General features: G+C 47.5%; 6 protein-coding genes across 8 annotated transcripts; 4 read left to right on the forward strand and 2 right to left on the reverse strand.

Annotated features, from left to right (window-relative positions):
• Window positions 1–2,069: 2,069 nt before the first annotated feature.
• On the forward strand, window positions 2,070–11,297 carry LOC118509215. 2 transcript variants are annotated; one of them, XR_004905850.1, is made up of 4 exons: window positions 2,070–2,913; window positions 9,816–9,970; window positions 10,064–10,706; window positions 10,793–11,291. XR_004905850.1 is itself a non-coding variant. In XM_036049497.1 (3 exons), exons 1-3 carry the CDS (start codon window positions 2,856–2,858, stop codon window positions 11,018–11,020), a joined length of 444 nt encoding a protein of 147 aa, XP_035905390.1. In that variant the 5' UTR covers window positions 2,225–2,855; the 3' UTR covers window positions 11,021–11,297. The 2 variants fall into 2 exon arrangements, 1 of the variants encoding a protein (XP_035905390.1); XM_036049497.1 differs by lacking the exon at window positions 9,816–9,970 and having other exon boundaries at window positions 2,225–2,913; window positions 10,549–10,706; window positions 10,793–11,297.
• Window positions 11,298–13,735: 2,438 nt separating this feature from the next.
• On the forward strand, window positions 13,736–15,799 carry LOC118509216 (trypsin-3-like). 2 transcript variants are annotated; one of them, XM_036049498.1, is made up of 6 exons: window positions 13,736–13,911; window positions 13,981–14,057; window positions 14,129–14,531; window positions 14,610–14,902; window positions 14,981–15,142; window positions 15,370–15,799. In XM_036049498.1, exons 3-6 carry the CDS (start codon window positions 14,465–14,467, stop codon window positions 15,673–15,675), a joined length of 828 nt encoding a protein of 275 aa, XP_035905391.1. In that variant the 5' UTR covers window positions 13,736–13,911; window positions 13,981–14,057; window positions 14,129–14,464; the 3' UTR covers window positions 15,676–15,799. The 2 variants fall into 2 exon arrangements, with proteins under 2 accessions (XP_035905391.1, XP_035905392.1); XM_036049499.1 differs by having other exon boundaries at window positions 13,737–13,911; window positions 14,625–14,902.
• A 1,438-nt stretch (window positions 15,800–17,237) lies between these two features.
• On the forward strand, window positions 17,238–18,311 carry LOC118509217 (trypsin-1-like). Its single transcript, XM_036049500.1, has 2 exons — window positions 17,238–17,393; window positions 17,481–18,311. Exons 1-2 carry the CDS (start codon window positions 17,333–17,335, stop codon window positions 18,233–18,235), a joined length of 816 nt encoding a protein of 271 aa, XP_035905393.1. The 5' UTR covers window positions 17,238–17,332; the 3' UTR covers window positions 18,236–18,311.
• On the reverse strand, window positions 18,231–18,760 carry LOC118509219. The gene is made up of 2 exons (XM_036049502.1): window positions 18,559–18,760; window positions 18,231–18,480 (listed from the first exon to the last, which is right to left on the reverse strand). Exons 1-2 carry the CDS (start codon window positions 18,758–18,760, stop codon window positions 18,380–18,382), a joined length of 303 nt encoding a protein of 100 aa, XP_035905395.1. The 3' UTR covers window positions 18,231–18,379.
• Window positions 18,761–18,861: 101 nt separating this feature from the next.
• Window positions 18,862–19,911, reverse strand: LOC118509218 (trypsin-1-like). Its single transcript, XM_036049501.1, has 2 exons — window positions 19,764–19,911; window positions 18,862–19,681 (listed from the first exon to the last, which is right to left on the reverse strand). The coding sequence occupies exons 1-2, from the start codon at window positions 19,816–19,818 to the stop codon at window positions 18,927–18,929; spliced, it is 810 nt and encodes a 269-aa protein (XP_035905394.1). The 5' UTR covers window positions 19,819–19,911; the 3' UTR covers window positions 18,862–18,926.
• Window positions 19,912–20,514: 603 nt separating this feature from the next.
• LOC118509220 (zinc finger protein weckle-like) lies at window positions 20,515–23,138 on the forward strand. The gene is made up of 3 exons (XM_036049503.1): window positions 20,515–20,884; window positions 20,957–21,108; window positions 21,172–23,138. The coding sequence occupies exons 1-3, from the start codon at window positions 20,738–20,740 to the stop codon at window positions 22,670–22,672; spliced, it is 1,800 nt and encodes a 599-aa protein (XP_035905396.1). The 5' UTR covers window positions 20,515–20,737; the 3' UTR covers window positions 22,673–23,138.
• The last annotated feature ends 72 nt before the right edge of the window (window positions 23,139–23,210 follow it).

A 23,210-nucleotide genomic window follows, 5' to 3' on the forward strand; every position in this document is an offset into this window, starting at 1 on the left:
GAGAACCTCGCCCGATACTTGCCCCCATTACCCGTGTCACTTCACCGTGGGGGGAGAAGTTAATTCCAGCGCACAAAGCATCCCTATCGCTATTGCCCAAGGGTTTTGCCGACCTAATGCCAATTCATCTATCCATCAGTAGCGTATTATGCGCGCACCAACACAAGTAGCAAGTGGGGGGATGGGGGAGGACCATTCGTGAAAATCTGCAACTTTTTCCGCTACGTCATCCCGGGGACATAAGATGAGGCCGGGGTGAGTTTTCTTCTCTTTGGTATGTGTCAGCGTCAGCTCATCAGTCAGCCGTATTGCCGCCAAGTCAGCGTCAGGTGCGAGTAGAAGGACTTCTCCCTAATGGAAAGACAACAATTAAACGGTGCTGCTCGTCGTCCAACGCAAGACAAAGAGAGAGAGAGAGAAAGAGAGATTCGTAATGTCTTTCTGAAGGAACTATCGTCCTAATTGAATTTGTTTGCTTACATATTTGCTTTCCTTTTATTGACACTCTAAGAGGGCCTCGCTCGATGCGTGTGAAATTGTGGACAAATGTACAGCAGAATCTGACCTGGTTGGGGCCACCTCAAAGGGTTAGGGCTTGGTTTCACGCAAAAAGTAGATAAGATGGCTACCGTTATTCAACAATCTTGCCAGCACCGGTGTCAATTACGTCTAACAATCAGAAACTAGAGTCCTCGGGGGAATTAGCTTCGCTTACGATCGTTGAAGCATCATTTTCCGCATTTCCAGACGATCGCCATCAAAACGATGTCAAAAACGATTAGTGCGAGAAGCGTCCAGTCAGTCTTGGTAGGTACCACCGGCAACGCAAAGCAATACTATTTTAATAATCGCTTCTCGCGGCTTCTCTCTAAACTCTCGCTCTGTAGCTCTGTCGATCGTTCGTGCTGCAATGCACTGCAGGCCTCGCGGAATGTCTTGAGTGCATCATGGGTACTTCTGCTGGAATTCTTCCCAACAAATTGCCTTCCACATGTGTGTGAAAGAATAAGAGAGGCAAGCTAACAGGCAAAAAAAGGAGGAAGTCTATTTCAATTTGCTACCCAGTCTCCCCGGGGAAACGACCCGTGGTCTACGGGTAGGTCAGTACTATCAGCGTCGGATGGACACTTCACACTTTTTATGCGACTTTTTACCTTTCCCCGCTGGTGGGGAACACTCTCATCGTGTGGTGTGTCCGTCCGTACACGATGTGTCAAATCTTTCCCCCCCGCACGATGATCACTTCCAGGAAGCGACGATCGAGATCACGCGCTTCACGTGCTTTCTTTTCCTCCCGAAACATCATCACGAGACGGGCCCGGCACACGGCAGCGTGTCCCATCGTCGTATGTTTTGGAACCGTTTCTTCGCCTCGCGTGTTTCACTTTTGATCCATTTCCACCGTGGGGCTACGTTTAACTGTAAACCGGTAAATGCACATACGTGTGTGTGTGCGTATGAGTATGCTTTTTTTGTTTTGACAGCCCACAGGTCAAGTGCTGTCAAGATGCCGGTGGTCGAGTATTTCTCTTTCCAGATAGCTGCGCTCCATTTTGAACCCAGCAGCAGAAGAACGAATCGGCGAGAGGGTCTACCGACAAATTATGAGTAATTTAATTCTCTGCTAGAACATCGCGTTGCTGCACACGGTCACGCCAAATCTCATAAATCTAGGTTAACTGGACTTTCTTCTTCGCTAGTTTATCTAGCTGATACCAGCCGAAAAGTGGTCGACACACTAGAATTCGCTAATGAGGCAAGCGATGGTCCGCGTTGGCAAGAGCGCCCACATCAGCTGTGCCGTATTGCTCCACCACCCTAAAGCGCGTGGAAAACAACAGACATGACAGACCAGGGAGGAAAGGAATCGATTACCGAGCATAGCTCAGCACAGCTACACGCACAAACAGAAAACCTCCTCCCATGCCTTTCACTATTCTCGACACCGTTCAACACCTCCGAAATCGAGAGAGAGAGAGAGAGAGAGAGAGAGAAATGGCAGCAAAGAGCGAGATCGAAAAGAGCAAGAATAAAACATTGGCGTTGGCAAATGGAACAGACGGAACACCAAAACTATTCGCGTACTACGGGGAGCCACGTATAACGGCCGCCCGGTCTCCGGCTGTTAGAGAAATTCTTCCCCAGTCCCAAGCCCCCAGAAACGATCTCCGACCACGGCCAAAGTGATAGCACGATCTTATAAAAGAAGCTACAAACGGCGATCATCTTCTCAGTGCGCGAGATTGGGACCGACCGACTGGACTGGACAAAGACAAAGCTGCAATCGACCAGGAACAGCGAACCACGGCAAGATACGAACAGCAAGTGAAAAACGGAACTCCAAACAGATTTGGCGAACGAATAATTGCTCCTCGACACGAGATCTTGGGGAAGTGTGCCCCCCGGGGAGGGAACAGTGCGATTTGCAGCTTTGCTGAGTCAGCATCGAATCGCGATCAAGTTGATCGATCGATCGACCTGTGTGATACGCGCCTCCATCCCCACACGGATTCCGTGCCGCGCTTTTCCCGAGAGATCATTCTCTCCCGTTCGCTCGCCTAGCTGTTTCTCTTTTCGATCTGTATTTCTCGCGCCGTCGTGAGTCGTTCGAAAAGGCTTAAAGACTGGTACGATCTGGTCGCGATCAATCATTGACTCGCGAACCTGCCTACTGGACTGGTGTACTTTGCACACAAGCGTACGGAAGGAAACCGTTTGCCCCGAGTTTTGTGACTACGAGCTGGCGTGAGCGCGGACTGGTGCAAGTGTCTCAAGTTCACCGTGACGTGACCAAGATTAGAGTGAGTGACCTCCGGGAAAATTAAGTGCAGTGTACCGCCAAACCGCAAAACACGATGAAGTGCGTGATGCTTTGCTGTCTGGCTATTGCCGCCCTGATGATTGAGGCTGGTGGTAAGTTGTTGGAGCTTTCGTAGCATGCAACATCGCACCGATCGACATCCATAGATCTGATTCAACAGATCTCGCACTAGATATATCATTAGTGTTTGTGCATGTGCATGTCCTTCTTCTTCACCATCATCTGTACATATATCACTTCTCAATTCTGTGTCCTCGCAAGTGTAAATAGTGATTCGTGTAATTAGTGAATTCCATCGTGTTTGTGTACATACTACCTGTCATTATCTACGGCATATCTCATCGACAACTGTCCCCTACTATCTTCGTTTATGCTCTCCCTATCCAATTCTTCACATCGCATCTGTCAATCACTGTTCTATTGGGGGTCTTTTTCACAGCATGTGTGTAAATACACTTTCATGTAGAAATTTTCACTCCACGTACCAATTTCAACTCCTTAACATATGAAAAACGTTATACACAGCCTAATCCTCGCGAACGCGCCAGCAGCTGTGGCCGATTGAATTAGCAGTGCATCAAAATTGGCAAATTTTTGCCCTTCATCTCATCCTCTTGCTTTCCACGCTGCCATGCTATTTTTCGGCATCCGATGTTTTATGCTAAGGGAAATAAGTTGTTGGGGAATTTTGGCACTCGGCGTGCAGGGGCTTATAATGATGTTACGCACATCAGGAAGTTCAAAATTTATTGAACTATAACAGAATGTCGGCGAACAGCGCCGGTAAGACACGTTATGATGATAGATGAGCGACGCCAACCGGAAGGTTACGGTAATAACTCATACGCAACGCTCGTAAAACACGTGTTTAGGAGGAGTTATGTGAAGCTTCCGCTTGCTGGGCCTTTTTTTTAGCTCTTACTTTGCGGATCCAGACTAACCCCAGCTTTATGTTGTGGCTTTATGTGTTTCGAAAGAAGAAAAATCCTCGTGTGTGATGCTCGTCGCAGCGTCTTTCATCTTGATTTACTGTAGCATGTTTTGTAAATAGATTGTATCGGGTATTGTGCGAAGAAAAATGCCTCCCTTTTTCCGTCTCAAACAAATGCAATCGATTTGCTAATGTAGTATTGTTTATGGGAATTGTGATTTTTGTTTTTTTGAAACTCTGAAATGGATATTAGTGGAGTCATGCTAAATAATCGCATACCACACAGCTGAATGAAACAGGCACACGAATCAAACTTTGACCACCGAGCTGATTGCTCATCCGTACAGGAAACTTTACGGGATTCAATTGTTTCCCTTTTTTTCTTTTTGGTTGCTTACTTGCTTTACAATTGTTTTGTGACGGTGATTGAATAGTGCGACGAGCATCAGTGTGATCAGTTCCAGCTCCAGCACATACGGTGCAGAAATGATGCTATTAACCGTCCGATGAGCTGTTCGCATTCGATCGACCCGGACAAGGTCATCTCACCGTACCCGCGCGTGTACGGTCTTCTGCCCTGCGGCAGCGAGCTCGATCCCGGACAGGTAGAGATCCGGAGATTCGATGATTCATGTCAATGTACCGGCTCATAACGGCATGATATTAAAGCGTGAGCTCGGTGGACGGTGGACGCAAAAAGACGCATCGAATCATGATGAATATTTTATCCAACAGTTCGTGACGTGACCTAACGGTTGGAATGCAGACAGTGAAGAGCAGCAACAACAAAAAAAAACGGGCGCAGAGGTACTCAATAGGCCCGCCTTATTTCCTGTTGTTAAAACTAGTTAATAACCGCGCTAATCTGTTATGAGGTGGAATATCTTGGTTGTCTTTTTTTTGTTTTGCGCTTGGCTAGGTAAGACATTCCGCTGATGCAGCCTTGTGCCTTGCCAAGGTCGCGTAGCTATGGCTAGAGGATGATTCAAAGCAGCACTTGTATTATAAAATCACCGAATTCCGTACTTGGGAGTTGTGATTGTGTCCTTTGGCTTTTCAGTTGTCGATGGAACTTCTTAAGAAGATTTTTTTTTATTAACCTCTTATGCGGCTTAAGCTTAAATAAAAAAATATATATAATCTTTCCCGATTGAAAATGACATTAATTAATTAATTGATTTGCCCATTGATCATCAGTTTAGACAATTTATGCCCCAAGGCAATAGAGCTCTATGAACATGAATTTCTTTTTATGTTTAACAGTGGCGATTTGGTTAAAGTTTTGTTTCTGAGTGTTCTGTTAACGCCACAGCACAGCGAAGCGAGCCCAAACCCCCAAAACCCCTTTCCCGATGCTCGATAATTAGCCCTCGGGCAGGCAGCGCAGGAAGCTCATTTTCTTCCGAACACTGACCACCATTATTGCGTCAAGCGGACGAACAGTTTTTCGCATCAATTCTCGCGGAAGAGCGCATCCCACCGGGACACGGTTTGCCATGGTCACGAAAGCTTTATTAAAGCAGAATAAAGAAAAAATAACCCATCCTTCCTATAGTTGCAGAACTACAGCCAGCCAGCGATGTCTGTTTTGGGGCAGGTTCTTTTTTTATTTTATTGCCGTTTTCCTTGCCTCTTTTGGTTTGGTTTTTTTGTTGTTGTTTCGCTTGTGTGTGCTGATCCACCCAGCATCCAAGCAACGGAAGGCGGAGGCAACGGCACGGAAAGCTCAATAAAAATGAGAGAAATAAAGTAAGCGCAAACCTAAACATTGGCCACGCCATTCGCGAACCGCATTAAAAACGGTAGAACTGTGCTGAATAATTAGCAAACAACGTCAGTGGCTTCTTGTTTTCCTTTCATTTATGTTCCACGGGGTGAAGGGAAAATGGGCAGAAGGGGGAAAATGGGGAGGGACGACAGGGCCATGACACCGAGTGTAGGAAGGCTTTAAGCGGTCGACAACAGGCACATCGAACGACCCGTGCCGGTCAATGGCTTAGCCTTACCGATGTGAGAGCATAAGATTATAGTTACGGTCGAAAATGTACCTCACTTGTGACCGAAGCGATTGCCAACCGGTAAGAAGCTGCACAAGTGCACAAAGTCTCCGGCTCCGAAGACTCGATGCTCTTTATGGCACGGATCGTTGAAAATCTCGCTTACACGTCGTGTTTCACTGCCGCGAGCGCGCTACCTTCGCAAACCCCCTCCCAAACCTAATGGACCACGGTAAATGGTGATAAATTTTCACCCTAATTTGACCGCCTGGCATATCACTTAGAAGGGCAATTACATTATCCCGAAAAGCAATCTTCACCCGATAGAAGCGCCATGATAGCGTGCTCAGTTCAAGCACAACCGCTGAACCTGGTAGAAGAGCAAGGCGGGGAAAGTGCTATCGCCGGTCGGGGGAAATACAGTGTATTGCGGGGTGGAAATACGAGCTTGAGGAATTGCTGAGTTGAGATATAATTTATTTTAGTAAAATAATCTCAACAAATTGTTAACACTGAAACCAGATTTTTTATTTAAATTTATTAAAGCATATCAGCAAATTATTGTATATTTTGGCCAACTTTTCAACAGAATGACAAAATAATAATCAGATTCGAATTCTTAATTAGTGCAATGATATGATCATTTTCTCAGAATCTTTCATATAATTATACCAAAACAAATCTAAGTCGATTCGTTGAAAGTCTTCATCATAATCTGTTTCCTAAGATTTTTCAAAATTACGCGGTCTTATTCTTTTGTCGAAGTGGTCTTCATACCGGAAGGACCGGGCTACTAATCCCATCCAGACCGCCTCCCCGTACGCAGGGCAGGGACTACTCTGCTACGGGTAAAATCAAGTCACAGAAAGCCAAATATGGCAGTCCAAACCCCTTAAAAGGTTGTAGTGCCAATGAAGCAGAAGATTCTATTGTCCGTCACTGTAACAGGTATTGCACGACTTGAGAGTGAAACAAGATCAAAAATGAGGATCGTTTACATACATTTTTGGACACTCTATCGATATTTACCTGAAAAATGTGCTCATAGAAAAATGTGTTCTCAGTTAGATATTTTTAAGAAGTTTACATTGTTGGTTGTGTCACTCTTGTTACATAAGTATCCCTTCGCATCTTCATCAACGGAGATCTTTAAAGCTACCAAAGAATGAGCTAAAGATGTATGAAGATTTAATTTAAGACGAGAAAAAAAAATTAACGTCTATCAAGAAAGCGTTAGGAAGTTACATTATTTATGTTTGTTTACTAAAGTATCGTTAATATTTGCTTCCTCTTACTTGACAGTACAACCTCGAGAGGTTTCGGCCTGCCATTTCTGGCTTTCTGTGACTTTATTTTACCCGTAGCAAAGTAGTCAGCCTTACGTACGAGGAGGCGCTCTGGATTGGATTTGAACCCCGGCCCTGCCATGTCAAGACCGGCGCAGCTGTCGCCTCGGCCACCGGACCGCCCCATTTTCGATTTCGATTTAATTTTTACATCACATATAACCCTTATATCTCGACGCATTTCATTCATCTTCAGTGTAGGAACAAGGCGTATTAACTGTTCAAAAGCTATTGTCCACTAAAATCGCTCAACACACTGTACGCTAGAACTGGTTTGAAGCTCCCCACTGCCGAAACACATTTTTGCACCCGTTCTAACCACCAACAAAATACATTCTCAAACCGTCGCGTGCAAAATGTAGTATATGGTACTAGAATTTTTTTTTCTGCAGCAACTCACATAAAAAAGAGCTCAAAGATCGAACAAATTAAAGCACGGTCTAGCGCGAACATGAAATGCGTGCCACAGAACAGTTCCGGACAAGCCCTCGCGGGTGATCTGCCGGTCACCACCACGGCTCGTTAGCTCAATTCACACACGAACACACATATACGAGCGAGAGAAAAAAAACAAAAAGAGATGAAACCGGTTCCAGCTGACCGGTGTCGATTATATGGCCTCCCCGTTGCATTCCACGACGATGCATTCGGGGTTGCTGATTTTATTTCCAACCCATTACGTTGATGGGCAATTTTTATTGTCCCCGCACCACACACACACACACAGACATATGCACACTTATCTTTGGGTTCGAAAGCTGGGCGCCATGTAAGTAAAAGCCACCGACCACTCAGGCCATGTGTTTCCATTTCCGAGGTGTGTACTGCATGGTGCATAAATTGTTCTACCGAAAGCATAACTTACACACTTGCAAGCGGCCATAGAGTAGTTCTTTTTGTCGCGGCAGACTTCCAGCAGGTCGTCCACCACAGTCGGAAGTAACATGAGCTTTATCGGTGGGTGGAATTTTCCCCCGCACAATGTGTCGCTGCGGTGGTCAATGTCACCCCCCTGAGGGTGGGAAGTTAACCCACCCACCCATCCACACACGGGCAATCTAATGCAAATGGTGCACGTTGCATTTTGCGCAGCAGCAGCAGCAACAGCGTGTACAAAAACTGGTTACGGGTGCGCATTATTTTTAGCTTCCTTTATCAACCGGCCTACCCGCCCGGTTGGGTGCAGGAATCGAGATCGAACTTACGAATGCGGGTAGAATATTCTAGCCACCTTCCCCCCCCTTTTCCGCCACCTCTCACGACTTCCTTCGGTGGGCGTTGGTGGCGGGAAATAAACTAGTTTCGCGACCGGCTTCGGTTGACTCCACCCTTTGAAGGCCACACGAGGGCACCCGTTCCAGAAGGGGCGTAGGTTCCTGTTGCAAATGATCGCATTTCCATGCACGACCGAGCGGCAGCCGGTGGGACAAGCGAATTGATTGATTGTACTGGGATTGTATTTATCAACTACCGAAGTGGAGTGCTAATAAGCATTATCATTACCGGTTTGGGGACGGAAATGAAACACTAATCTAAAGAACACTAAGCTCAACAAACACTTAGAAACCCTGGCATAATTGCCCGGGGCATAACGCTCCCTGGATGCATGGGAATGCTACCATAAAACCATACCTTCAACATTAAAGCACGAAGCTCGTGACCGTATTACGGCCTCGGCAGTAAAACCTTGGTGCCGCAACGCCACAGCCTAACGGTGCACCACACCGGAGCGATCGCAGAACGAAGCATTTAGCGTCAATTGAGTGATCCGCACAATGGTTATTAAATTGAGACCCGCTAAATAGAATTGCAACAATTTAACCACCGTTACCGGTTCGGGCCAAAGTACGGTGGAAAAGAAAATTTCAAGAAAAAGACAAACCTTTCCCACTGTGACCATGTCAAACCAACTCGACCAGCTCGGCGAAGATTTCCAATCCCATCTGCACGCCCCGCAGCATGTGATGACGCCATGTTTTCAGCGTTCTCGACTTACCTCCAGCAAAACGTCACATCATCGACGAAAGTCGTCACCGAGCCTGGTACGGCGGCGTGTTAAAAGTGTGCCCGAAAATGGTTGTCCGCCGATGTGTCGGAAGGCCTCATCACACAGCTCAACGTTCCACCGCGCAACATTAACGTTTAACGAAATCATGTTCCTCATCATCATTACCCGCGGCCATCATTATCGTCATTAGTGCAAATAAAATTTCCGTCCACAGGAGGTCGGTGACTTGAACGCTCTCTATCTGCGGCTTGTGAAGATTCTGAGAACAGAGCCAAGCTCCTCGGACCTCGAAGATCATTGGATCTTCGTAGTTGATAGACGTGGGGAATGTTTTGCACATTTTGCATCGCCGAGCACGATGGACGATCCATCAACGAACGATCAATCTTTTGCTTCGTTCCTGGCCCTCACTAGGGTTTTGTTCGTTTCGATGAGAATGACTTGAACTTCTTTGTGGTGGGCTTCTGCAACTACATCTCACACTTTACCATCAAACTTTTTTTTTCACGAACTTCCACACCTGTATCCTCACTAACACACACTCGTACACATACTCCACGCACGCACCTACTAAACATTGTACAGATACCTATTACCGACATTCTTCTTGGATGCTCATGTAGTAACTAGCAAGCCAACCTGAACCACATACTCAGCACACGACCTTCCAAAACAAAACAAAACTCCAAAACACTCACACTTCTCACTACAGACGCAGCACCACGCTATCAGGTGTTGAAGCCCCGGGAAGGGTACGTTCCCGTGTACATTCGACTCGGTGATCAACCACTGGCGGACATCAATCCGGAGCTGGCAGCCGCCTTTCGCGAGCCGGTAAGCCGGGTCAGTCGTGCCGAACTCGCCCAAGTAAGTAAAGCCGGCCAGCTGGATGATGAACCGAACAACCCACTTGAGCTAAAAACCACCATCTATTCTGTCCCCCCAACATTCGCGAAATAGGCACTGCAAGCTGATCAAGGTGTCGCTCACTCGTCCAGCCTGGTCGACTCGCACTCCGCATCGGACGAGCACGAAAAGGTTCTGTTGGCAGGTTCGGCCAAAAAGCCGGCCGAGGCACCACCACAGCTTCCGACCGTCTGAAGGAAGTGACAGGGCAGCATCAAGAGCAAGCATTCCCACTCTAGCCCATTATGCAAACTAACACCCAGCACAGTTACCTCTGTGCAGTTGATGCACACGTTCCATGTTATTTATTTCGTTACGTGCAAAGCAAACGTGTTGTTTTTACTAATAGCAAAAAAATGTGTCTGCATCGCAACAATCGTGAATATACCAATAAAAAAAAGGTTGAATGGGCGAGCTAACTGACCAACTGTCCGGCGTGTCGTGTTTCATTGTGTTGAAGCCAGTGGGAGCATGGAGCCTTACTTTAGCACAGATATTCTGAATGATCCTTTTCTTCCCGACCCCATTCCCAAATGCAGATGCCCGACCAGATAAGTATAAGGATTACCCGAAAAAGGGAGGCTACGTGCCGGTTTATGTACGTTATCCCAATCAACCGCTTGGCTCGATCAGCCCGGAACTGGCGGCCGCCTTCCAGGAAAGCTCCGGGCGTAGCTCCAGGGGAAAGCTGATACAGGTTAGAGGCAGAAAAGCTCTTTTGCTTTACATATGTGACAGTATCTTTCATTTTTGTATGGGTTTTTTTTCTTTGCGATTATTCAGGAACTGAACCGCCCGGTACGCTTCTCGTCCGAATCAAGCAGCGATGAGGAGCTGCGAAATGACATAACTTCCAAGCCGAGGGTTGACTCGAACAGCAGCGAAAGCAATTCGCACTCGAACGAATCCATCTCGAACGAGAAGGAAGCGAAGGAAGCGATCAAAGAGCTGCTGAAGCAGATGAGCAAGATCAGCAAGGCAGCTGCCGCGGCCAAGACGAAGAAGGCTTAAGGCCTTTGCCATCAAACCTATCGTAGTAATGTACTGCCATTTTTCAAACGTGCTGCGCCCAACGCAGGCCGCTAGCAAACGAAGAAAACTAAAATTATCCCAACGAAACAATTTCAAATGATACTCGAGGTGTAAAACAAACACTGCCATAAGGTTTAGAACGCTTACACACACTTTTTTTTTGCTTCGGTGCAGTAAAGTAAATTTTCTTTTATTTAATTGTGGCTCAAGTAGAAATGAATGGTTAAAAATAAAAATAAACGTGATCCAATCCAAAGCTGTGGATGCGCTAGTGATGATCAAAGTTGATGACGTCAGTGGTGGATTCTCTCCGTAATGGTTTATTTCCGGGTGTCTCATAGGTCTTCCAAGGTAAGTGATGATTATTAAGTAAATAAGTGTGCATCTAAGCATGTAAGTATGAGGGCGATACCCATAAGGTTATAAAAAAGTAACCTCATCCACTTTAGAGTTTGAAATGGAGGCCTTGACATGCTTTTCCCTGCCTTGGGCTTTATACGAGGGAACGCTATTGATATGAGTGAAAGGCATAGTGAATATTCCCTTCTGTCCTGTCGAACCTGCTTCGTTGTCTTCTCCATGAATGCGATCGCGTTGGGTGTTGGAAGAGCTGAGATGACATTTCCGGTTGAAGTTGAGTTGAGAGACTCGTTATGCATCGTCCTACTGGGAGATCTCGCCATGTTCCCGTATGAGGGGTGATGTAGTCCCGAACCCGATCTCGTCTACAGAAGAGTGCGGTTCGTCTAGGCGAAAGTTTCAAGATTAAACTTCCGACTGCTGATGCTAGTGCAAAATAAACCAAATGCCAGGTTTTGGCAAAACTTCAAATAACATGTATATGCATCAAGTAGCTAAACAAGCAATCCGACCAGGCCGTCCTTCATGAATAAAAAAAAATCTGGGCCATTCAATCTTCTTCTACTTCTTCTTTCTTGGCCTGGTCTCCAATCTGCTTCCAGGAAACACGATCCATCGCTGCACTCCCTCATCTCCGGCTGCATTTGATCTCCCTCAGGTCTAACTCCACTTGATCCAGCCAACGAGCTCGCTGTGAAACGCACGAACCACAATTAATCTCTCAATCTTCGCGTTGCATATACTTTATCCCAACGACATCGGATTTGTCAAGTTGCAAATGGCCCTGGTGGTTACCTTGTGAAAGTGGCCTCGTATAGGGGGGGGGGGGGGGGGGGGCCTCACACCAAGGATTTATCGCTAGTTCATCAACCTTCTGTCAGCAGAATCTCTGTTTAAGGACCACAGCTATCATTGCGCCTAAGGCCACCAAGGGGCTTAATACGCCACCGATGATTACACCGATTTCATTTCGCTTGAGTTTTAACCTGGGTTTTTTTGGCTAGCCTAAAACTAGGTTACAATTCACGTTGGTTTTAGATATTTCCTTCTCCAAACCGTGAAAGGGCACTTCATTCCGGGTGAGCTGGGTGAGCTCCACCACTCTACATTGTTTGATCTCCGCTATGTCTTTGCTCTGGATCCTCTAGGACATGTCGCCTATGCCATTCCAAGCCCCCTCTATCATCGCAGTCATTCATACCGTCATTCATTCATCAACATACATACAAGCGAGATACAACACATGTAACAGACAAACAGTAGGATTGGATTGGAAGAAAGGGTAGATATCATCCACGCCCTCAAGGAGGGTCCAGTAATCTCGTACTCCACGCAAGACCATAGAAGATGATCTATGTCGTTGTATCCGAGGCCGTAGCCACGTGCTTTGGAGTCGACCTGTCCCATTCGCTGGAGATGCGCGTCCAATGTGAAATGCCTAACTTGAAGGTCCTGAAGGACAATTGGGGAGTGATCGAAAAAAAGATCGATGTAAAAACCTCCCAAGCTCATCTGTGTACCACATACTCTGCCACCGAGCCTTGCAGAAAAAGGGACCCTTCCGAAGCGACCTTTTTGGCCAATTGGTCTAACAAGAGATATTCAAAAAGATTTAACGACAAACAAGGAGCTTAAGACCTTTAGAATTTCTTTCATGAAGTAGTCTGGACTCTTAATAGCCTTCACAAATGTTAGTCCTTCGACAGCACTTCGTCTGATCTTATTCATCTGATGATCAGCTATCTGATGTTCTACAAGCTATCTGAAGAGAACGAATAATCTGACTCACCGGCTAATGAGCTCATCCACTGGGCTTAACCAAATGATGTCAAACACAGCTTTGCACAGTGAATGGTCAAAAAGCATTGCAAATGAATAACGCAACGTGTTAACTCATCTGTTCTTTCCCCACATCGATCTCCAAACAACTAAGAACATGATACATTTTGAGACATTAAAAGTCTATATAAAAAAGTTAAATCAACAAAACACTAGTAAAAACACCCAGGGAAAAACCAAACCAGCCTATCAGCCAGCTTATCTAAATCAGAACAGCAATGTGATCTGAGTCTCTGAATCTGGCTTGAAGCTTTTAGGAAATCTACAAAAGTTGGTTCTATTTTAGGATTAGTGTACTCTTGGTACTCTCTTCATTTACCAATGCCATGCTAACCTTCCCACAGTTCAGGGATGCAAAGTGTGCCAAACTTGATAACCTTTGACGAGCGCACGCAACTGTACCCATCTTTCGGCATTCGAACCCATCTTTCGGCTTTTATTTTTGAGTTCTAGGTGCAGTTAATCATCTTATCACCGCTTTAGCGTCATTACTCCGATTGGCACACCGAGAAACTGAGCTGAACCCAACGGTCCAGACAGTTTACAGAGAGTTCTTGTCAAATACAGTCATTTTTGGTGCGCAGATCATCAACGCTCGAACATGCTTAGCTGGAAGGGGTTTTTGTTTGTCGTGCTAGCGGTGCTACTATTGGTGCAACTAGACACTGCCGGTAAGTAAGCGAGTATTACTTAGTTATAATAAAAAATTACAATTGGTGTTTTGCTTGTTGGCTGTACAGAATCGTCCCCGTTCACTGATTTACAACCGACCGGACGACCCTCCGTGACGGGTCAGGTTTTGAAGAACATTCTCCAGGTAAGATGGCGAGCCGAGACACCAAACCCTGACCGTTATTGTAATTTTAACCCAACTTCTCTTTCCGACAGCGTGCCATTGGCGATAATTCTTCCGCGGAAAGCAAACCAAGCATCGAAAGCAGCGAGGAACGGTTCCGGCCCTCAGTAAGAAGTTAACGATCAGCTTATTAGCATCTCGCTTGGGCCATTCGGACAGGGCATGCACCGGCGCGTCATCCAACGCCACTGATGAGCATCATTACCTCGGGGACGAAGTGAATCAAACGTTAGTTAGTAGCTACAACAAAAGCACTAAGTGCAGTACAACAAGCGCTATTTGCGAATGCGCCCACCTATTTTCCTGAATAAGCCACATCGTTCTAGCCCTTACGTTCAGTGTGCTACCAGTGCCGCAAACGAATAAACATGCCCGAACGATGGGCGTTCTCGCTGGTGGTTGTAACAATGCTTAGTTCTGTGCATCGGTGCAATGGTAAGCATTACCTGTAGCGAGGAGAAAAAGGGCTTCACTGTCTCACGCTTGACGTATCGGTCGTCGTCTTCTTTTGAGTGGTCGAAAACGTAGCTTCACCGGAAGGTCGTGTCGTCGGAAGCGAGCAAATCGAGGTTACACAGTCCGACCTACCGTACGTCTGCTCCTTGCGCCTGCAGACAGGCCGTCATCGTTGCTGTGCGACCATATTGAATCCGAACTGGTTGTTAACTTCCGGTCACTGTACCGCCGATCTCGCTCCCGATGCCATCGCAATCGTTTGCGGTATTCGCATGTATCGCATCGTATCGGCGGTTGTGCCGCATCCAAACTTCGATGCATCCCAGTGGACGGGGCACGATCTGGCGCTGGTAAGGCCAGCGGGGTAGCGAGTTTTCTTTTCACCTTTATTTCAAGTCCACTCTCCGGAGTTTGCGTTTGCTTTGTAGCTTAGGACACGGAATGCACTCATCTTTACGAGCAACGTGCAGCCGCTTCCGTTGTACGATGGGTCGGAACTTCCGGCGGGCGGGAAAGCTTCCATCGTTGGATATGCCTGGTTCCGGTACGGGGATGAGAGTGGATCGAAATGGCGCAATCCAGCGTTGCAGGTACGATCATTTTCACGTGTGTGTGTGTGTGTACATTACACCAATGTCCTGGTACCTGGTGGAGCGATTTTTTGTATTGGCCCTTGAGAAAAAAATCATTGCTACATTAAAAATTCAAACAAACATTTAGTGGAATTGGAAGTTGAGTGGTCGTTTAGCGGGATTGGAAACCCTACGGTGTATCACTGTCACAAGAACCTTTTTTTCTGCGTCTTCTACAAGCACAGATGGCAACGGTGCCCATACTATCGTCCTGCGAGTGCCAGCAGCGTCTAGGACCGATGCTGTCTACCTATCTTGCAGACGTAAACATCTGCACAGATAACGCGCCTGCAACGCTACCGACGGTCGACGGGACGTCAACGTGTGTCGGCGATTCTGGTGCACCGGTGATGATTGCAACCGAACTTCAGCCCTACAATTTGTTTGCCATTCCCTCGTGGACGGTTGCTCCGTGTGGAGCGGGCCCATCAGTGCATGTTCGTGTTGCGCCGCATCTCGATTGGATTTTAACCACTATCGGTATCAATTAATGTCCGGTCGAGGAGAACACATAACAAAAACCAGCTACACGAGACATAATCTCCAAAGCACGGGGATAAGCTATCGATATCACCCAGTGAAGTAGATAAGATAAATAAACACTAAGCACAATAGTCTATAGAAAATCGGATTTCGCATCATTAGCAGCCATGAAGTGAATTACTCTCTCTTTCTCTCTCTCTCTTTGAGTGTAATGAGGCCCGGTAGAGGTCCCGTTTGGCACATCGTTTCAACGCCTGTCAGCCATGTCCATTAGTAAAATCGTCGACAGCCCAGGTGCGTTCCCAGGAGTGTCTAAACCGGCGTGCCTTTATAACGCCTCCCTGACACACGTCCTACCGTACTGTCCTGGTACGATTCTTAACCCACAGCACGTGCGGACGGAAGTGTGCTACGATAATTCACGCATCGTCCGGCCATTAGATACGTACAAGTTCTGGGTGTCTTCTGGCAAACCCGAATGCACTCGGGATTTGCGAATGGCTGTGTGGGGTACAATTTGTGACGACACGCCACGTGGTTCCGAACGAATGCTTTTTACCTTTCGATTCTTGTTTTGTCATACACCATTCATCCGGTGGCATTATCACCGGCCGATGAAAATCCATTCGGAATGCTGCGTATCGGTGCTGCTCGGGGTTCGACCACCAACATCTGGAATGTGCTGCTGCTGCTGCTGCTGTTGAAAATCAACGTACTAATTGTGCTGTGGAACGAATGTCTCGGTATGTTCGATGGAGCAGGAGCGCTTTACGATGAGCGTAACATCTGTGTACCGAGCTGCATAGCATCTTCAGAACGATGTGATCCTGCAGGTCACCGTCATTAGGTGGAATGTACCGCGGTGCTGTGGGATTAGCACACCATCCATCTACACCCGGTTGTAGGCCATTTCCGTCTTTGTACAGGGCAACTCTCCCAACTGTAGATAGAAGCAGATAGATTCTCTTTTACATTCATTTCATCTTTGCTTGAAGCTTCTATGGGAGACAAGAAAACGGGTCGGGTTTAATGAAAGAGATGTGTGCTTGATTGTACGCGCCTAGAGATATGCAATACATTGACAAATCTACTTTTTTAATAGAAAAGGACTTAGGACTTTTAGATTTTGGTGATTGATTCTGATAGTTTTCTACGCCACTATTTATCTTCTAAACACGAAAAGGAGGTTAATTTTTTTATTGCATACCTGTAGGCGATATGCCGCCAAAGAGTACAAACGGGAGCGAATTAACTCGATCGGCCCGGTAATGTGCCGCTGACGCTGACTTCCATTAGCTCATCGGTAACGAAAACACGTGTTGGATTCAAAACCATTACGCACATTTCTACCATCGAATCACTTCGTCCCCGAAACTATTCGCCCCCGCTTACGGCTTACTGTCGATTAATCATCACATAATCTTATCAATCGACTTCCACCCGCTGATCGACGATCTTCTTCCGTCAATTGTCCGGTGCAGTGTAGCAACGAGATAAGATACTCCCGCCGTGGAGATATAGAGATTCAGGCAAAACGCCATTTCGCCCAACGCGTCTGGTTGCACCGGATTAAGCTATATATTATCCAACAGCAACTGGCCTGATTGAATCATTTGTTTTGTGGCCGTTTCAGCACGCGATACCAGCATTTCCAGGTGACCAAGGATGGCGCTCCTGTGGAGGATATTCACTCTGCTGCTGGTGGCTTTGCTCGGTAGCGCCGCGGGTTAGTTAGTTTAGCAATTGCGTACAGTAAATCTACCTCAAAAACACAAGTGACAACTAATACTGTCCAAATATAATCTTCCAACAGCTACCGGCAGTGATGATAAGCGAGCACAGCAGCGCATCATTGGCGGTGTGCGAGCATTGCCCGGGGAGTTCCCGTCGATGGTTTCCATCCAACGGATCGTTCTCGTCCGTGCCAGCCATGTTTGTGGTGGAAGCGTGCTGAACCAGTTCCACGTGCTAACCGCGGCCGAATGCTTCTTCGGCAATCAAAACAGTCGCTACCGCGTGCAGGCCGGCAAGGTGCTGCTGAACAGCTTCGAATCCAGCGAACAGACGATCAACGTACTCCGGTTCACGATGCACCCACAGTACGATGGATCGCGCAGCCCGTTTAACATCGCGACCGTGCGGTTGGCATCACCGTTCGGCTACAGTTCGTTCATTGCCCCAATCGCTATGCCCGCGATTGATTCCATTCCGGACGGTATCGTGAAGTTTGCCGGTTGGGGATCCACCTCAACCGGACTGCTGCCGAGCATGTCCGATCAGCTGCAAATGTTCTACGTTGGCATAGTGCCGAACTTCGAGTGTCAGATCATGGTCAGCACTAACGGGCCAGTTACGGAGCGTAATGTCTGCCTTGGGCCAGCGACTGGCGGAATCGGTGCTTGTTCCGGTGATGCAGGCGGTGCTGCCATACAGCAGATCAACGGTACGGACACGATCGTCGGTATCCTCTCGTGGCAGGTGTCGCCCTGCGGACAACCGGGCATTCCCACCATCACAACGCGCGTATCGGCATTTATCGAGTGGATTAACCTAAACTCACAGATTTAAGTCATCCCAATGTTACGGAATATTTATATTTTGCTAGTAATACACAGATAAAAATACAACTCGTACACAAATCGCAGTTCGTTAACTCTTCAGACCTTTCCCTTCAGCATCACCTACGCCCGGGGTCACCGTCAGCCATGTGTCTTAGCTCTGTCCTTCCCCACCTCCTTCTCCGCCACCCTCTCTTCCAGCAGATGCAATACTTGCCGCTTCCTGAGCAGCTGGCATAATAACCGTCGTGCCCACTAGGAGTTCGAAAGAGGAGGGATTGAGTCATACCAAGACGTTGAACACTTCTTACCCGGCTCGATTCGATTACTTACTGATTTGTCCATACTTGGATCCCCATTCCATCCACGGTTTAAGCTGCTCCATGTTCTGTCGCCTGACACGCCACCCACCGATAGGATCCGCACGCGTCAGGGTAATAACCCCGATAAGAACCAGCAGAATGGCGTAGCAAAAATTAAACTTCATCGTTTCGGTGGGTCGCCGGTTAGCGGTTGTACTCACAACTGACTCCATTGCGCTGTGAAATTTTACTATTTATAAGTTTCTTCCACGCGACGGGATATCAGGACAACCCCGTACCCCGGACAGCCATTATCAAGGCAACATTCATCGAATAGTTTCCATTGCGATTCGTTTTATTGTTATTGCTATGTTTATTTGTTATGCGCTAGCGATCCGTTTAGTTGGTGTTGTTTTCGATCCAGTCCATGTAGTGCGACACACCGACATAGACCGACGGGAAACCGACGGTTCCGCACGGGATCCAGCCCCACGAAACGATACCGATCTGCACCTGCTGTCCATTCTGGATCGAGTACAGCGGGCCACCGGAGTCGCCGGAGCAGGCGGACACTCCACCGGTCAGCGGGCCAGTGCAGATGTTGGTCGGTCCCAGCGGAGAGTCGACACCAGCGGCGGCAAGGCACTCGGCGTAGGTGATCAGTGGCTTCGTGACTTTCTGCAGAATGTTGGGCAGAGTCGGGATGGTTCCACCGGTTGAACCCCAGCCGGCAAGGGTTGCTGGACCGGTCGGGATGCTTCCGGGCGTCGGCAGCACAATCGGTTGAACGCGGTCGGTGAAGGTAAGGGGAGAAACCAGACGCATAACGGCGATATCGCTCGGGTTAACGCCTCCTAGATAGTCCGGATGCACAGTGCTGCTGGCGACGTTGATCACCTGGCGAGACGGCTCACTGATGGCCGTATCGTGGGTACCGGCCCAAATCTGGAAGCTGGCCGTAGCAGGGTTTTCGGTGATGCAGTGGGCAGCGGTCAGAATCCAGAAGTTGCTCAGGACGCTTCCACCGCAAATGTGAGCAGTGACCACGAGCAGCACACGCTGGATCGACACGATCGACGGAAACTCACCCGGCAGCGCATCGATACCACCAACGACACGTCCATTGGGGAAACCATACTTGGTTTGCACCGAGCCTGCAGAAGGGACAACATCGGGAGCGTTTATTATTAAATCACACCGGAAACGGCCAAATCAGAGCAAGGAAGCGTTACTTACGAGGTGCAGCGGCTGCGAGAGCCACCAGACACAGCAGAGCAACAACCGATTTCATTTTCGCTAATCAAACAGCAACTACAGGCCCATCGAATTTCAATTAACGCTTTTATACAGTCGACTGTCCAACACTTATCGGACACTTATCTGTGGACAAATCTAACCCCAAGCTTTGGACTTACCAGGTGAAATCCCAACGCGAGCACTACGTCACAAGAAGCGCGACTTGATAATCGGTCCATGGTTATCTGCAGAAGGACACTGGAGGTGATTGAAATTTCGGAAAGTTTACGCTCCCATATCTGCAATTGCTACTGATCGCAAGATAAGGCGTGATAAGTAAATCAAAGACTGGCTACTGGATGTGTTTTATTGTCAGGGATTCTTAAAATCTTTACGGACTTAGTTTCGAACCACCCAGAAATGTGACGCTGCTAAACATCTGGCCGATGGCGGGAATTTTGGATAAATCGAAAGGTAAATAAATTGCTGGGTCATTACCACAACAAAGTAAGTCTTAATATTTCCCATACGTGTGTTGCTATTTATGTGACACGTGCCCACGCAATATATTGCTAATGTGAGATAAAAGCCAATTGAATAGGCTGGAAATACTAATTAACGGATTATACTTTCAAAAACCTTTCCCATAAAAGTGCAGCTGGAATATATATACCTTGGGAGAAATATTATGGCACGGTACGCGAGCTTGATGTATGCACCTTGTTCATTACAGCTGTCAACAAACATGGCATAAAAAACGTAAACAATTTGTTGGGAGCAAAACAAACGGATGTGTTTATTTGCCACTTAGCTTAACGATAAAATGAGTTTTTGCACAGTACGCTTATGATTATTCGAAAAACTCCATTTTGCCAGCTATCTCCAAGTGATTAGTACCATAAGTGAACGTTAAAATGTGATACAACTTAGGCACAGCACCTTCTTCGTTACCATTCCTCATTCGTTCATCCAGGATGCAGAAGGAAGATTTTTCCTTCGACGTGAATAAAATATGCCGATTGTGCCTGCAAGAGCTGCAGGATGGTTCGTTTCTGGATATCTTTACGATGAATCTCCCGGTTAGCCCACTGGCAATGTTAAGCCGCTGTGTAACGATAGAAGTAAGTGCCGATTGGTGAACACATCGATGTTATGCTTTATTTCACTAATTTTTTTTCTCTCTCTCTTTAAAGATCTACGAAAAAGATGGATTACCCTCGGCCATGTGCAACAACTGCTATTACCAGCTAGAAACGGCCTTCGAGTTTCGCAATCGATGTGAATCGTCCGATCGAAAGCTTCGCGTGTATCAAAACATCCCCAACGACGATGGCAAAAATGAGCTGTAAGTAAGATCGAATCCTTGCTTATCTGTGTCGAAAATGTCCATCATTTCATTCCTTCGTAGATTGCTATCGATAAACGAGCATACGGACAACGGAAGCAAGGAGGACGACATTTACGCTGCCATGTCGGAAATATTCGGACCGGAAGAGGAAACAGCTCCACTAATTACACCGCACACGCTGGGCAAACTGCTGGAAGACGTTCCGAAGGAACCGCCCAAAGAATGTCCATCTCCCAGGCCACCCAAGAAGGTGAAAATCAAACGTCAGATCAAGAAAAAGGCCCAGCTAGACAAGTTGCTCGAGAAGCACAAGGAAAAACTGTGGCTAGATAGTACGAAGCTGAAAATATTTCGTCAACGGCAAACAGTACCGAAACGATCGGTGCTTGGTAAAAAGCTGGAAAAGGCACGGAAAGTGCTCGACCCGGAAGAACGCCCAAAGCCGGACGAAGAACAGCCCTTCAAGTGTACCGTCTGTCAGCAACAGTTCTCGCGCTCCAGCTACCTACGGCTGCACCAGCGAATACATAGCAATGAGCGCAATTTTCAGTGCGAAATCTGTAGCAAACTGTTCCGCACATCCAGCAATCTGCATGCGCACCTGAAAACGCACACGGAGGAAAGGAACCATTCGTGCGCCGTGTGTAAACGAGCATTTCGAACGGCCCGGGACTTGGCAAGCCACAGTGAAACGCACAGCGAGCAGAAAGGCTACGTGTGCCAGATTTGTAGCAAAGGGTTCGTTAAGCAGTCGTACCTGAACACGCACATGAACACTGTGCACGTGGGGCTGAAGCGTTACCGGTGCCAGGAGTGTGGGAAACAGTTTTCCAACAGCTCGAACCTCATAGCGCACCGGCGCATACACACCGGCGAGAAGCCGTACCAGTGTGGCGAGTGCGATTCCAAGTTCAATCAATCGTCCGCCCTGACCCGCCACATGCGGCAGCAACATCGACCGGTGCCACCAACCCCGGAACCGATTCCGCTACCGGTTAGCCGTGAAAGTGAACCGGAGGAACTGTCGATCGAGGTGGACGAAAATCGGTCGCTGGAAAGTGCCGCCAGTTCGGAACTTTCGGTGGCGACCTCTCTGATGGACAGTCAGTCTTACTCGTACGGTGGCATGCCGTACGCACAAACGTTTGTACCTCAACCATCAGCATCACCACCACCGCCGGCCCAGTCCGCGCAACACTTTAGTCATGTATCGCACCAACATCACCATCTGCATCATTCGCATCTGGCGGCTGGCCAGCAGCACCATCCCTACCCCCATCCGCACCATCATCGACATCACCAGCAGCAGCCGCCGCATCATCACCACCACCATCATCACCATTCGCAACCGATCATTCATCAATCGATGGCGGTTAACCAGCCGGCAGGGAATCTCTACACTGCCGAATATCTTCCACCGTACCACTCGACGGCCCTACCCACCACGCAGCAAACACACTACGAGCTCGGTGGGTACGACATGTGCTACAGCATGCCTGCGTCGACCGTACTAAACCCGAGTCTGATGAACCCGCAACCGACGTACATATTCGATCAGTGACGGGCATGGAAGGCTATTTGCAAAATAAACCAACCAAACAATAACAACCGGCTGGTCGTTGGTATTCTTTATGGCGAGGACAGTCTTAGGAGATATATCAAGTGTAATTTACTGCGGTCAGGTATTGCTGTTTATATGCCGTAATGTGCTCTATCTCTAACTCGTCTTGAATCACGGCTAAGTTTGTAACTATGCCAGTGTCCATCTTTACTAGTCAGGTGAAGTAGGATGGATAACTCTCAGGGCCCTTGGGGACTGCGTCGGGAAGATGGGATGGACTCTATTGAACATTTATAGCCCCAGAGCTACATTTAGCCTAAGCATTCTACGAGAATGAGACGAGATGAGAGAATGAGAATCTGGGGCGTCAGGTGCCCAGCTTGTTTCTAGGCCTGTCGAATTCTACCGATTAACCTTTGTTGCCTATCTTTCTTCGAAATAAACAAACATTCGTTGTACGTAACTATACATTTTTTTCATATTTTATTCATCATATCTGGCATTGCTTGAGTAAGAGCATCGAAGAGAGATTATATGT

The sequence above is a fragment of the Anopheles stephensi genome, chromosome 3 (assembly GCF_013141755.1).
Source record: "Anopheles stephensi strain Indian chromosome 3, UCI_ANSTEP_V1.0, whole genome shotgun sequence".
NCBI lineage: Eukaryota > Metazoa > Arthropoda > Insecta > Diptera > Culicidae > Anopheles > Anopheles stephensi.

Bases quoted from the DNA above. Each gene is read 5' to 3' on its own strand.
- LOC118509216 (XM_036049498.1), top strand. From the start codon at position 14,465: ATGCCCGAACGATGGGCGTTCTCGCTGGTGGTTGTAACAATGCTTAGT. The intron at 14,532-14,609 runs GTAAGCATTACC...TCTTCTTTTGAG, and splicing joins TTCTGTGCATCGGTGCAATG to TGGTCGAAAACGTAGCTTCA. The intron at 14,903-14,980 runs GTAAGGCCAGCG...TTTGCTTTGTAG, and splicing joins CGGGGCACGATCTGGCGCTG to CTTAGGACACGGAATGCACT.
- LOC118509219 (XM_036049502.1), bottom strand. From the start codon at position 18,760: ATGGAGTCAGTTGTGAGTACAACCGCTAACCGGCGACCCACCGAAACG. The intron at 18,481-18,558 runs GTAAGTAATCGA...TCGAACTCCTAG, and splicing joins ATCCAAGTATGGACAAATCA to TGGGCACGACGGTTATTATG.
- LOC118509215 (XM_036049497.1), top strand. From the start codon at position 2,856: ATGAAGTGCGTGATGCTTTGCTGTCTGGCTATTGCCGCCCTGATGATT. The intron at 2,914-10,548 runs GTAAGTTGTTGG...TCCCAAATGCAG, and splicing joins CCTGATGATTGAGGCTGGTG to ATGCCCGACCAGATAAGTAT. The intron at 10,707-10,792 runs GTTAGAGGCAGA...GCGATTATTCAG, and splicing joins CCAGGGGAAAGCTGATACAG to GAACTGAACCGCCCGGTACG.
- LOC118509217 (XM_036049500.1), top strand. From the start codon at position 17,333: ATGGCGCTCCTGTGGAGGATATTCACTCTGCTGCTGGTGGCTTTGCTC. The intron at 17,394-17,480 runs GTTAGTTAGTTT...ATCTTCCAACAG, and splicing joins TTTGCTCGGTAGCGCCGCGG to CTACCGGCAGTGATGATAAG.
- LOC118509218 (XM_036049501.1), bottom strand. From the start codon at position 19,818: ATGAAATCGGTTGTTGCTCTGCTGTGTCTGGTGGCTCTCGCAGCCGCT. The intron at 19,682-19,763 runs GTAAGTAACGCT...TCCCTTCTGCAG, and splicing joins TCTCGCAGCCGCTGCACCTC to GCTCGGTGCAAACCAAGTAT.
- LOC118509220 (XM_036049503.1), top strand. From the start codon at position 20,738: ATGCAGAAGGAAGATTTTTCCTTCGACGTGAATAAAATATGCCGATTG. The intron at 20,885-20,956 runs GTAAGTGCCGAT...CTCTCTTTAAAG, and splicing joins GCCGCTGTGTAACGATAGAA to ATCTACGAAAAAGATGGATT. The intron at 21,109-21,171 runs GTAAGTAAGATC...ATTCCTTCGTAG, and splicing joins GACGATGGCAAAAATGAGCT to ATTGCTATCGATAAACGAGC.